Source organism: Nannobrachium achirus (genome assembly GCF_963921795.1).
Source record: "Nannobrachium achirus genome assembly, chromosome: 11".
NCBI classification, from domain to species: Eukaryota; Metazoa; Chordata; class Actinopteri; order Myctophiformes; family Myctophidae; genus Nannobrachium; species Nannobrachium achirus.
The window spans coordinates 9482067-9495167 of record NC_137820.1 but is presented as its reverse complement, the minus strand read 5'-3'; the positions used below and the strand labels follow the sequence as shown (position 1 = coordinate 9495167).

The window sequence follows — 13101 nt, the reverse complement described above, 5'->3', positions numbered from 1 at the left end:
GGCCCTAAAGCCCCTTTTCCACTGGCCCAACTCCACACCACTCCACACCACACCGCCCACTTGTGTGAGGTTTTCCACTACAAGGTCCTGGGTAGAGTGGTGTGAAAGTGGTACTAAACGGGGTACTAAAAAGTATCCACTCTAGAGTAGGTCTGAGCTAGGCCAAACAGGGCCAAACACTTCATAATGACTGATCACTCACTGGCTTTTCATTTAGACCACCAGGATATAGTTGTAATACATGATAACAGATTATATTGTGTTATAACCACTATTATAATCTATTATAGTATATTATAATTATCATAGTAATACATTAATACTTTATAATGTATTATAATCACAGTTATAATCCATTATAGTGCATTATAATTAGGATAGTTGTAATACAAATGTATTGTGTATTATAATCACAGTTAAAAGGGTCAATTTGTTTCTTACTGATAGGGGTACTTTTGTGTAATGGAAAATGTAGATATTTTTATGTGGTGCGGTGTGGTGTGGTGTAGTGTGGTGTGGTGTGGTGCTAAAACTGCAGTCGAAAAGGGGCTTAAGTGTGTAGCTGTGGGTTGTACCGCTTGGCATTCTGGGATCTTGGTTTTGCGGAGGTTGTCCAGTTCAAGGTCGGAGTATCTGAGTCGGGTCTGAGAGCCTTGAGCCTGAACCTGGACCTGTTTCAATGCCTGCTCCTTCCTCCTCAGCTTCATCAGTCCCTGGAAGATTAAAATGGCAACATTAGTAGTCTGTACGGATAACTCAGGGGTCGGCAACCCAAAATGTTGAAAGAGACATATTGGACCAAAAAAACCCAAAACAAATCTGTCTGGAGCCGCAAAAAATTATAAAAGCCTTATATATCGTCGTTGTCGGGTGGAAACCTTGTATGTCCAAAACTTCGTTTTGTATTTATCATTTAAAAAATGAACTAAACTAGTGAAAACAGCCGATCTACAAGCACACAACGCCTCGCGGGTGCGAGGCGTTGTGTACTTGTAGATCTGCTGTTTTCACTACTTTTGTGCGTCAGTCTTGTATGTTGAAGCAGGGCTTTGCTTTGCGAAAAAAAAAAAAAAACATACACATTTGAAACTTGGAGATACAAGGTTTCTGCCCGACAGTGATGCTAAAAAATCGTTAAAACATTTCTTTTCCCCCCATCTTTTTCCATTTTCATACATTTTTGAAAAAGCTCCAGGGAGCCACTAGGGTGCCGCTAAAGAGCCTCATGCGGCTCTAGAGCCACGGGTTGCTGACCCCCGGGATAACTGAAGGTTTCTGATGATATTGGTTGATACTGATACGTTATTTTAGTTTTCAAGTCTGAAAACCAGACAAATCTGCCAGAGCAAAAGAAAATCAACCTGTCAGTGGGTTGTCTGAAACTAAAAATCATATCATCATCGTTTGTGATTTGCAGCATTTTTTTCCGACAGTAGATTTCTTAAAATGGACGATTAAGTATTAATTATAGTAACAATTCTATTTTTAGCATTTCTCCAGGGGTCTTCAACAGGGGGTCCGGGACCCCTAGGGGGTCCTCAGAGTTACTACAAGGGGGCCGCCAAAACTTTGTGTGATAGGGTAATTATTTTAAATGAAGAACTTGAACCCTCGCATCCCTATTCTGAGGAGAACTTTGGCCAAAAATAGCAGATCTACAAGCTTGTAGATTTGGCACATAGGTTTGGTGTAGAGGTAAAAAAGAAGACCAGAGTGAAATGTCAAATTTACTAAGCAGTACTAATTAAGTGGTTGAATGTCTGAAAAAACCCATCAAGGGGCTCTTCAGATGATCGGCCGTGGCCGCGGTGCCGTGAGACACAAACACACTCGCTCAGTGAGTAAACGCTGCGCGGTATTTCACAAAGATGAACACAATCCATCTCTCGCCGCCCGCGTGCGCATGCACGAACAGGCACGCTCGCAGGGATTTCACGGGACTGCGCCCGCTCGCCTCGCCGCCTCTAAAATTCTCTGCGTGGCAGAAATAGCCGCCCGTCTCCCATCCAACATAGATGATGATGACAATGCTGTCAAACAAGTCTATGAATCTATCTATAAAATCTATGAAAATCTGCAAAACAAATTTATACAATATGTAGTGGGAGTCCGTGGTTTAGCTCCCTCTCAGCTAAGGGGTCCTTGGCCTGAAAACGTTTAAGACCCCTTCTCCAAATAATCTGAATTATCCTAGAATAAATACCTCACCCATCCAGTGGTCTAGGGCAGTGTTTCTCAATCTTTTTTGGCTTGAGTACCCCGTTTCCCTGATTTCTGAATCCAAGTACCCCCTTTACCCGACAACATTCAGCTTATAAACTGCAATTAAAAACATAACTAGTTGTATATGATGCTATGATAACCAAGCTTTAATTAAAAACATAACTAGTTGTATATGATGCTATGATAACCAACCTTTTAAAAACATAACTAGTTGTATATGATGCTATGATAACCAACCTTTTAAAAACATAACTAGTTGTATATGATGCTATGATAACCAACCTTTTAAAAACATAACTAGTTGTATATGATGCTATGATAACCAACCTTTTAAAAACATAACTAGTTGTATATGATGCTATGATAACCAACCTTTTAAAAACACAACTAGTTGTATATGATGCTATGATAACCAACCTTTTAAAAACATAACTAGTTGTATATGATGCTATGATAACCAACCTTTTAAAAACATAACTAGTTGTATATGATGCTATGATAACCAACCTTTTAAAAACACAACTAGTTGTATATGATGCTATGATAACCAACCTTTTAAAAACATAACTAGTTGTATATGATGCTATGATAACCAACCTTTTAAAAACATAACTAGTTGTATATGATGCTATGATAACCAACCTTTTAAAAACATAACTAGTTGTATATGATGCTATGATAACCAACCTTTTAAAAACATAACTAGTTGTATATGATGCTATGATAACCAACCTTTTAAAAACATAACTAGTTGTATATGATGCTATGATAACCAACCTTTTAAAAACATAACTAGTTGTATATGATGCTATGATAACCAACCTTTTAAAAACATAACTAGTTGTATATGATGCTATGATAACCAACCTTTTAAAAACACAACTAGTTGTATATGATGCTATGATAACCAACCTTTTAAAAACATAACTAGTTGTATATGATGCTATGATAACCAACCTTTTAAAAACATAACTAGTTGTATATGATGCTATGATAACCAACCTTTTAAAAACATAACTAGTTGTATATGATGCTATGATAACCAACCTTTTAAAAACACAACTAGTTGTATATGATGCTATGATAACCAACCTTTTAAAAACACAACTAGTTGTATATGATGCTATGATAACCAACCTTTTAAAAACATAACTAGTTGTATATGATGCTATGATAACCAACCTTTTAAAAACATAACTAGTTGTATATGATGCTATGATAACCAACCTTTTCAAGAATATAACATCACGAATAAGAAAGGGAGAGTTCAAGAGTTTCAAACAGGGCCTCCTGAGAAGATTTGTTTTCAACACGGTTGCCGCAACATTTCAGATCAGTTCAACAACTTCAAATAACTTTCTAACACATCCCAGTTACCTGGTACCATGTAACTTGGGTTAGCAATTATCAGACTCACAACAAGTTTCTCCATGTGTCATCATTAAACAGAAAAAAGTTTTTTTCCCCTCCTAATTCAATTTTAGTTAAAATATCATGATTTATATCGATCTTTCTTTTTTCTCAAGTACCCCCTGCAGTACCTCAGCGTACCCCATGGGGTACACGTACCCCTATTTGAGAAACACTGGTCTAGGGATTTGGGAATTAAAAATAGTATTCTGTGCTACTGGGCCCAAAAGATCTGTCTACATCCCTTGACTCACACGTAGCTCTGCTGTCAGGTTGTCCTTGCGTTCCTTCAGTTGTTTCAGGTCCTTCTCATCCCATCGCTTGGCTTTGTTCCGCAGGTCACTGGAGCCTCCAGAGATCACACCCGACTTGGAGAACATGGTTCCATCCAGAGCTACAGTCTACAGGTAAACGCACAGTGACTGTGGTCAGATAGAGCAGTGGTTCCTCAACCTTTTCAGGCCGCGACCCCCAAAATAATCATATTTTTACTGGGGACCCCCACCCTGCACAAGCACTTAGAATTGTAGGAATTGGCATTACATTTAGTTTGACTCTAGCCACATGGAATATGTGGGTTTAGAAGGTCAAATTTCCAGCCCAGTAGAATAATGTCTATGCCAGTGGTTTTCAAACATTTTAATTTCAAGGACAAAAATAACTCCAAGCACCATTTGGTTCCATTTGTACACTCAACAAGAGTTAGAGACAGTGTTGATTTCGTCGACTAAAACTATGACGAAAAATGTGTGTCGACTGCATTTTTTTCACTGAAAACTAAATAAAAACTAAGCTGTGATGACTAAAACTAAGACTAAATATATTGTCAATTTCGTCAACAAAATAAAAACTAGACTAAAAAGTTAAGGAAGGACTAGTGGAGAAGAGAGTCATTTTATGTTTGGTTGCTCTCAGGTGTTGCGTGCTGAAAATAGCGGATCCGCGACGCGTTGTGTGTGAGCTTGTAGATCGTCTATTTTCAGCACACAACTAAGTGTAAAATCAGCCATTAAAATGTCATCAAGGCCTGCCAAAATACATTTCAGTTGACTAAATCAACTGTAGATTTAGTCGCCGAAAAACCTTTTGATATTTAGTCGACTAAAATTAGACTAAAACTAAAACTTTTCAGGTGACTAAATTATGACTAAAACTAAATGACATTTTATTCAAAAGACTATGAAGTTGCTGTCAAAAACAACACTGGTTAGAGACCTGCAAGGGTCCATTCGGAACCCCCTCAAGGAACCCAGAGAGTCCCTGTACCCCACTTTGAGAACCACTGGTCTATGCAATGCTGATGAGAGCGTGTCCAAATGCTGGTGTTACCTTAATGCGCTCTGGGCCGCTGAACGCCACACTCTGGGCGTCTTTGATGGTCTCGCACACCAACGCGTTGCCACAGACAAACTGCACCGCCCTCTTCAGCTGGGCGGCCGCAGCGCCGGAGACACACTGCACCACATCAAACACCAGCTTGGCTCCTTCGATCTCCCTCAGACGCTCGTTGATGGGAGTGACCTGGGCAGTCACATTCAATCGCAGACACAGGAGAGACGACGGAAACGAAACAACAGTCAGATAGTTCAGGGGTTCCCAAACTTTTTTGTCTCAGGGCACCCCATACATATTTGTTTTAATCCGAGGCGCCCCTACATCATAATTTTCACTCCCAGCACCTTATATTTGTAGCATATCGTCGGAAACCTTGTATGTCCAAAACCGTTCGTTTTGTATTTATCATCTATAAAATGTACTAAACTAGTGAAAACAGCAGATCTACAAGCACGCTTGTAGATCGGCTGTTTTCACTAGTTTTGTGCGACAGTCTTGTATGAAGCAGGGCTTTTGCTTTACCAAAAGACGTACACATTTGAAACTTGGAGATACGAGGTTTCTGCCCGACAGTGGCGATATTTTAGTGATTATGTTGCGTGAAAAATGTTGAGATAACAGCCATTTTGGTTAGAACTGACTGAAAATAACTTTGTACTTCAAGTTTAAAATGATACTAAATATTTTTAGTACAGTATGTGTCCAAATAAATTCCAAATGTTATCAAATTATCTCGCGGCACCCATGGACTGCCGTCACGGCACCCCAGGGTGCCCCGTCACCCACTTTGAAAACCCCTGAGATAGTTAATGAGTCTGTTCTTAAGCCCGTTTGTGGTGACCCTGGTGTTTTAATAATTCAGGAACGATGCAAGTTGGGAAGAGGCAAGTTGGGAATGCATTCCCCCCCGGCTATAAAATATCCATTCTACCCGTTATACCCTTTGTCAGAGACAGAGTACCCATTCCCGTTGTGCCCGCCTGTGTCCCTTTTATGTATATGGACACCAGACAGCCAGCAATTTCAGCTGTACTGCACTTCTGAGCTCAGACCAGAGGAAACTACAAAGATTCACATGTGTTTATACAGTATAATAGGGACATGTATTTACTGTAGTTTGGGGAATTCCTGTTTGCTAGAGATCTTAATTTTCCAAAATGAAATGCTTCTGAAAATGAATGAATCTTTTGAAATTGCAAAATGGCAATGTTAAAAGTGGGATTTCAACATTTCAACATGATGTCCAAGACGAAGGACTTCGCGAAGACACAAACCTTATTTTTTATTTTATTTTTTAAAGCTCTCTCGATAGCAATTCATTAAACAATTTATTTTTATAATTTTTATCCCACGATTTTGCAACCCATTTTCACCCAATGCCAATTGCCTATGTAATCCTGGGCTCTGCTCTCCCTCTGCCGCGCCTGGGGAGACAACGGACTGGCCTCATGCTTCCTTCAATGCATGAGTAGTCCAAGTTGTTTCTTTTCACCTGACAGGGGGGATTTCCCCGGGATGGACGTAGCGTGTGGAAGGAACACATTATTCCAACCAGTTCCCTCCATCAAGCTCCCCGGCTGGCATTATTGAGACCAGGATTACTGCATGTTTTTGTGAGGGTATCAACCCTAGGAGACACGGGGAGAACATGCAAACTCCACACAGAAAGGCCCTATCGCCGACCCCACCTAGGGTGTGGGCGCTGATGACGCGGAGGGAAAAACACGCCCCCAGCACCCACAGCGTCCCCCGGCGGGAATCGAACACAGGACCTTCTAGCTGCCACCGTGCCCCCTCATTAAAACATTTCTAAGCAATTCAAGTTCCCTATTTTATTCTTTTCAAATCTTTCTCTCTCTGCACATACATCCAGGAAGTCGATGGGTAGGAAGGTCTCAGGCTCAGCTCTCTCCGTCTTGATGTAGTCGATACAGTCTCGGGCTGTTTTCTCTGTGGTCACCACGATGGCGTTCATGTAGCGACCAAACACCTTGGTGACAGCCAACTGGTACCTCCTATGAATGGGATGACACAGCTCCACCAGACGGCCAAACTGAAAAATGTTAGGGCAGATCTCAATCTCTATGTGAAGTAACGCCATAATCTGTTGGCTAATGTGTTTAAAAATCTATTAATAAAATATATATATATATATATATATATATATATGTCACGGTTTGATAGAGAAACAGTACGGTCGAGAAACGGAGCACTCGTCGTGCGGCACGGGGCGGAACAAGCGGTCGCTTTGAGCAACGTCCTCCAGGCGGAGCCGCTCGATTGTCCACGACATTGCAAGCGGCGCGAAGGCCAGGGCCGCGCGGCCGGCGGAGCGCGAGTTACGAAGCCGTGGTGAATGCAATCGTTATATTTATGCCTAGGCCGTAAGGCCTGGGCAAGCCCACAATAAACGCCCTGTCCAAGTGACTACAATGGAGCGCTCCCTAGCTCATAGTAAGCTAATGGCTAAACACTGCCGAGCTAGGCTAGTAAATAAAGAAAGAGAGTCGCAAACGAGTGACGTCAGCGCCTTCACTAGTGAATGGCTGTCGTCGCCATCTGGTGGTGATTGGTGTGTGGTGAACGACAAAACAAGCGCTCTTACAATGAACGTACTGAGTTACCCAAACATACTGTAACATATATATATATATATATATATATATATGTATATATATATATATATATATATATATATATATATAAATCCTTAAATGTTACTTAATAATTCCTTAAAGGCTCAGTTTTGAAGCTATCAAATATTCAGGCATTGACACTAAAGGATGCCCACCTGCCCCCAGCAGGTAAATAAAACTTTCGGGCAGGTGATGTTTGCTTTCAGGTTGCCCGACCGGGCAAGTGCTCATTTGAGAGGGGACGCAACCGTCTATAAACACAACACCGGATATGTCTAAAGTAAACACCTGAACGTGGCCAACGCGCTCTGTCTTCTGGTCTGTGGAATGTAAAATAAGAGCTCTGATTACCTATAATGTGCTGTTTTTACTGTTGCTACACTTAAAACTTTAAAATAACAAGTGTGAAACCATAGACATATTTAATCATAGCTATATACCGGTAGGTATTTGGTATTTGGATTTGTAAGTATTGAGGTACACAGTCAGACATTTTTTTATCGCACAGCCCCAGAAAGTAAAGAAATAAATTGAGCGGTAATTAACCCAGTCAGAACGTGTACACATTATTGTGTATCATTATTGAATGCTTTAACTATTGAACAATAGCAGATATACAAGCTCACAGCGCAGCTGCGAGCTTGTAGATCTGCTATTTTTGAAAAATCGTGAAAATTAGAATTTTGACCCGATTCTATAAGTGTCTTTTGAATCCTTCTAAGGTTTTTTGAAAAACCCTATGTTTCTATGTCAGCAATCTGGCCAGCCATCGTCAAAGAAAAGGTCCTTTTCACTTCAACTGGAGCTCAGTTAGTCTGTTCTTGAGAGACTACTATGTCAGTGGTTCTCAAACTTTTTCATGTGAAGGACCCCCAAAATGATATTTATTTGGCCACGGACCCCCATCTCAAAATATTTAGTTCCAGGGACCACCCCCAGAAGCAAAATTTTAGTTACAAACGTTCGCTTAAAAAATACATAATATTCAAAGATTTTTGCAAATTTTCACGACTTTTCAAAAATAGCAGATCTACAAGCTCGCAGCGCGGCACACTGGTGCCGCGCTGTGAGCTTGTATATCAGCTATTTTTCACTGGTTAAAGCATTCAATAAGTCTAGGCTTAAATGGGTTTTAAAATCTTACCCATCATTTTATAATGGACGATTTACTTTTCGGGGCAAGTGGGCATGACCTTTGGGCAAGTAGAACATGACCTGCAAGTGGCTCTGAGACCTTTAGTGTCAACCCCAGTGAATATTCATGTGTGAAGTGTGTCTTCTCTCTCACCACGGCGTCGGGATACTGCCTGCGGAGGCTCTCTAGCACCTCCTTGTGGTGCTGCTGCCGCAGGCTCTCGTGGCTTTCATCCCCGGCTTCCCTCAGCTCCACCAGAACCTCTCCCAGCTCCACGTTCACCTCCTCGCTCCTCTGGCGGCCGCGCTGCAGCTCCTCGCTTAAGCTCACCTCCTGCTGACGGTACTCCTCCAGTTGTGCCCTGAGACAGACAGACACGCACGCACACACACACACACACATGAACACACACACACACACACACATGAACACACGGAAGCATGAACACAATTACATGTACACACAAATAGGGATGGGACGATAATCGTTATTATCGTTTATCGTGATAAAAAAAACACCACTCACAATAATCGTATCGTGGAGATTTAAGTTTATCGTCAAATCATCCTCCGACTGGGATCAATTCACCTTTTATTTGCCAAGCTGCATATCCGGTACCATTTAAACCCTCATTGGTAAAACGGACGTGGAAATAACGTACTTAATAGTCTTTTTTTCACTCTCTACCAAATATCTTTGCCAAAAAATAGCCGATCTACAAGCGATGAGGTGTGAGCTTGTAGATCGGCTATTTTTTGGTAAATGTTCCCCAGGATAATGGATGTTGGGGATTTTTAATTATCGCGATAATATTCGTAAATCGCTATTTCTTTGGTCACAATAATCGTGATGTGAAATTTTCACATCATCCCATCCCTACACACAAACATACAGTACATGCATTGCACACAGAGACAGGCACACACATGTGCACATGCAAATGTTCTTTACCATCGTCCATGTATCGTATCGTCAACCATGTATCTTTATAAGTATCGTATCGCTATTAAATGTATCGTCACAAGTAAAAAAGCTTGTCAGTCATACTTGCAGGTCTTGGCGTATTCCTCCAGTTTCTCTGCACGGTTGGTTAAGTCCTCAAGCTGGCCCTGGCTGGACTTGATGGTGACCTGTGTGTAAAGAAGGTGAACGGTTTCTAGCTGTAGGGCAGGGCTCCCCAATTAGTTTTCCCCAAGGGCCGAATCATGTCTAGGGTACCAAGCCGAGGGCCACAACATTGCAGGGGGCGACGGCGGCGTTCCCACTACTCCAGCGACAGTTTTTGTCGTTGTCGGGTGAAAATCTTGTATGTCCAAAACCGTTCGTTTTGAATTCATCATTTTAAAAATGATTTAAACAAGTGAAAACAGCCGATCTACAAGCACACAACGCCTCGCGGTGCGAGGCGTTGTGTGCTTGTAGATCTGCTGTTTTCACTACTTTTGTGCGACAGCCTTGTATGATTTGCGAAAGAACTTACAAATTTGGAGATACGAGATTTCCAGCCGACAACGACGATATACTAGTGTTGTTGCTGCTCTTATACCACCATTATTACTGGGGTTGGTGTGGGTCAGACAGTAGCCCCCCGCGGGCCGCAAATGGCCCGCGGGCCGCCTATTGGGGAACCCTGCTGTAGGGCTTGACAACTAAGACAATATCCCTGATTATTATATTGATCATAGGGATCATTTGTTGTATATGTTTGGGCTATTTTCAAATGATATAACAATCATAAAGTTAAGTATTAAATGACTTGTTCTTTATTTGTTCTTCACTGGACTTTTTTTATTGAAGTTGTGCCACTTATTTACAGGGTTCCCACACATTTTTACCAATTAATTTCCAAAACTTTTCCAAAACTTTTCCAGAATATTAAACACAATCTCCAGGACTATATTATAACAATAATTCAGCTCAATACTCCTATGCGCAATACCCAAAGACAGGTAGTGTATGCCAGTGGTTCTCAACCTTTTCAGGCTGTGACCCCTGAAATAATCATATTTTAACTGGTGACCCGGCACCCTGACAAGCGCTAAGAGTTGAGGAATTTTGTATAACACGTTTCTATTGTGAAAATAGCAGATCTACATGCTCACGACGCCTCGCAACGCGAGGCGTTGTGAGCATGTAGATCGGCTATTTTCACAATTTCTGCCTCTAATATTTGACAATTTGGCCAATGTTTAATTTGTCATTTCAGAGGTATTAACAAAATCAATAACCAAAGACAATGCATACCGGTAGCTATTTTTTCCAGGACCTTCCAGGACCCTTGATCAATTCCAAAACTTTTCCAGTACTGGAAAAATATTTTTCTAATTTCAAAATATTTCCAGGAATTTCATGACCGTGGGAACCCTGTATTTATTATCACCAGTAAGACTCCCTAATCGGGAGATAAGCGACCGTCGGTCGCTTATCTCCACAAATAGGGCTTATTTCCAAAATCTTCCTGAGCCATGTTGATGACATGAGTGTAGACATACTGTGTAGTGATTTTCGTGATTTTAGGGCAAAATCTGTAGGAGCAGTGTCCAAAAATGTGTTTTAAAAAATCGGCCTGAAGGTGGCGCTATATGGGACAGATTCATGTTGATGGGATGAGTGTAGACATACTGTGTACCGATTTGCGTGATTTTAGGGCAAAAATGTTAGGAGCAGTGTCCAAAAATGTGTTTTGCAAGAATCGGCCTCATGGTGGCGCTAGAAGAGGGCCATGTGAGAAATGAGGGGTGGGGTCTCCGCGTTGCCTTGGCGGACGAATAGGTACCGGCCCCGGCTCTCCCGAACGCTCCTAGCCCGAGTTACGGCATTTTAGCTGCAGTGGAGGGGGTCCTCCACTGGGGGCGTCACCACTTTTGCATCCATTCTGGAGCACCAGGAGTGGGTGGTCCCCAGGAATTCCCCGTGAGCAGCCCCGTTGGGGTGGTCATTTTTGCACATTTGGTCATTTTTTACACCTGGGGGTCCCCCAGGGACCTGGGGGTCCCTGGATCTCCGGGGGTCCTTGGAGGTTGTAGTTTGGCAGGTAAGGAGTGTGTGTGCAAAATTTGGCATGGATGGGGGCAACGGTTGTGGAGATATGAGCAGGGCAAAAGTGTGACGTGTGTGACAGACAGACAGACGGACAGCCCGTGGAGGTTTTGGTAGTAAATGCGACCTACGGTTGCAATTAATATTGTTGGTACGGCGACTGAAATTGAATACCTCCAGTTCCTTCTTCCTGCGCTGGTCAAAGGAGATCTTTTCTTGGTCGGACTTGAGATCCCACTGCAGTTTGTCAGCCTTCTGACTGGTTACGGCCCCCTGCCTCCTGGATATCTCCTTCAGCTGTTTGTATCGCTCCAGCTACAGCAGAAGGACACACAATAGTCTTTATAGAACAGACTTTTCTTTACTTCAATGACAGAGTAAGGCGACCATGTGGTGTGCCACAAAATACTGCCCAAGTTTTAGCACGTGGGATTGAGAGTGTTGGTACAATGACTGAGTTTAGTTTTAGCTTCCATGTCCACCTGATCTCTCATACAGCAATCTGATATCTGAATAAGTCGATAATCCCTATCTGTAATCGAAACGGGTTTGGAGTGTGGCCTGGTGTAACCTCGCGTCACCAGGCTTTCCGCTGGGGGATAGCCTGGTCTTCTTTTACTAAACGGGTCCTTTGATCCGGAGTGTAGTCCGTTTTTACTACAAAATGACGTAGGACGCCATCCGATCAAAAGCCCCAAATTGGAAGCCGTCTCAGGCTAGGCCTGGTGAGTTAGAATTAGGAACAATACAAGGGGTCAACTGGTTACCAAACGGTAGCCATATCAGGTGCCCCGGGTTGTAGAATGAACAAAGTTTACAGTCAAATCAAAATGTCCAGAAACCTAGACAATGAGAGCCACATCACTAAGTAATGATTTAAATACCTGGGGTTCTGAATTGTTTTAATTCAAAATCAAGACTGTCTTGTGTATGTATTGTACATTATCTTCTGGATTTCCTGCAATAGATACAGTGATAGGAGATACCGTATAGTGCAGTGGTTCTCAACCTTTTCAGGCCGTGACCCCCCCCCCCTAAATAATCGCATTTGAACCTGGGACCCCCACCCAGACAAGCACTTGGTATGTAGGAGTTGAGGCATTACACACATTTGATCTGGCTAGATTCCACAGATACATATTGTGAAAATAGCATACCTATAAGCTCACAACAAGTGTGAGCTTGTAGATCAGCTATTTTCATAGTTTTTTTTTTACTCTTCCTTATACTTTTACAGTAGTTTGATGATTACTTTCGATGTAGTAATGATCTTTTTCTTTCTTTCTTTCTTTTTTTTTGTATTAAAAAGATGTTAAAAGTCAT

General features: G+C 41.9%; 1 protein-coding gene across 1 annotated transcript in view; it reads right to left on the bottom strand.

Moving 5' to 3' along the window:
- The window catches only part of LOC308294113 (structural maintenance of chromosomes protein 1B-like), a gene marked incomplete at both ends in the record, with an annotated part of 45831 nt that overhangs the window by 16715 nt on the left and 16015 nt on the right, over positions 1-13101 (bottom strand). The window contains 7 exons of the mRNA XM_080736837.1: positions 576-713; positions 3888-4034; positions 4963-5154; positions 6836-7021; positions 8893-9100; positions 9787-9869; positions 11953-12093. Of these exons, the coding sequence (XP_080592963.1) occupies positions 576-713; positions 3888-4034; positions 4963-5154; positions 6836-7021; positions 8893-9100; positions 9787-9869; positions 11953-12093 (1095 nt within the window). The remainder of the gene's footprint in view (positions 1-575; positions 714-3887; positions 4035-4962; positions 5155-6835; positions 7022-8892; positions 9101-9786; positions 9870-11952; positions 12094-13101) is intronic.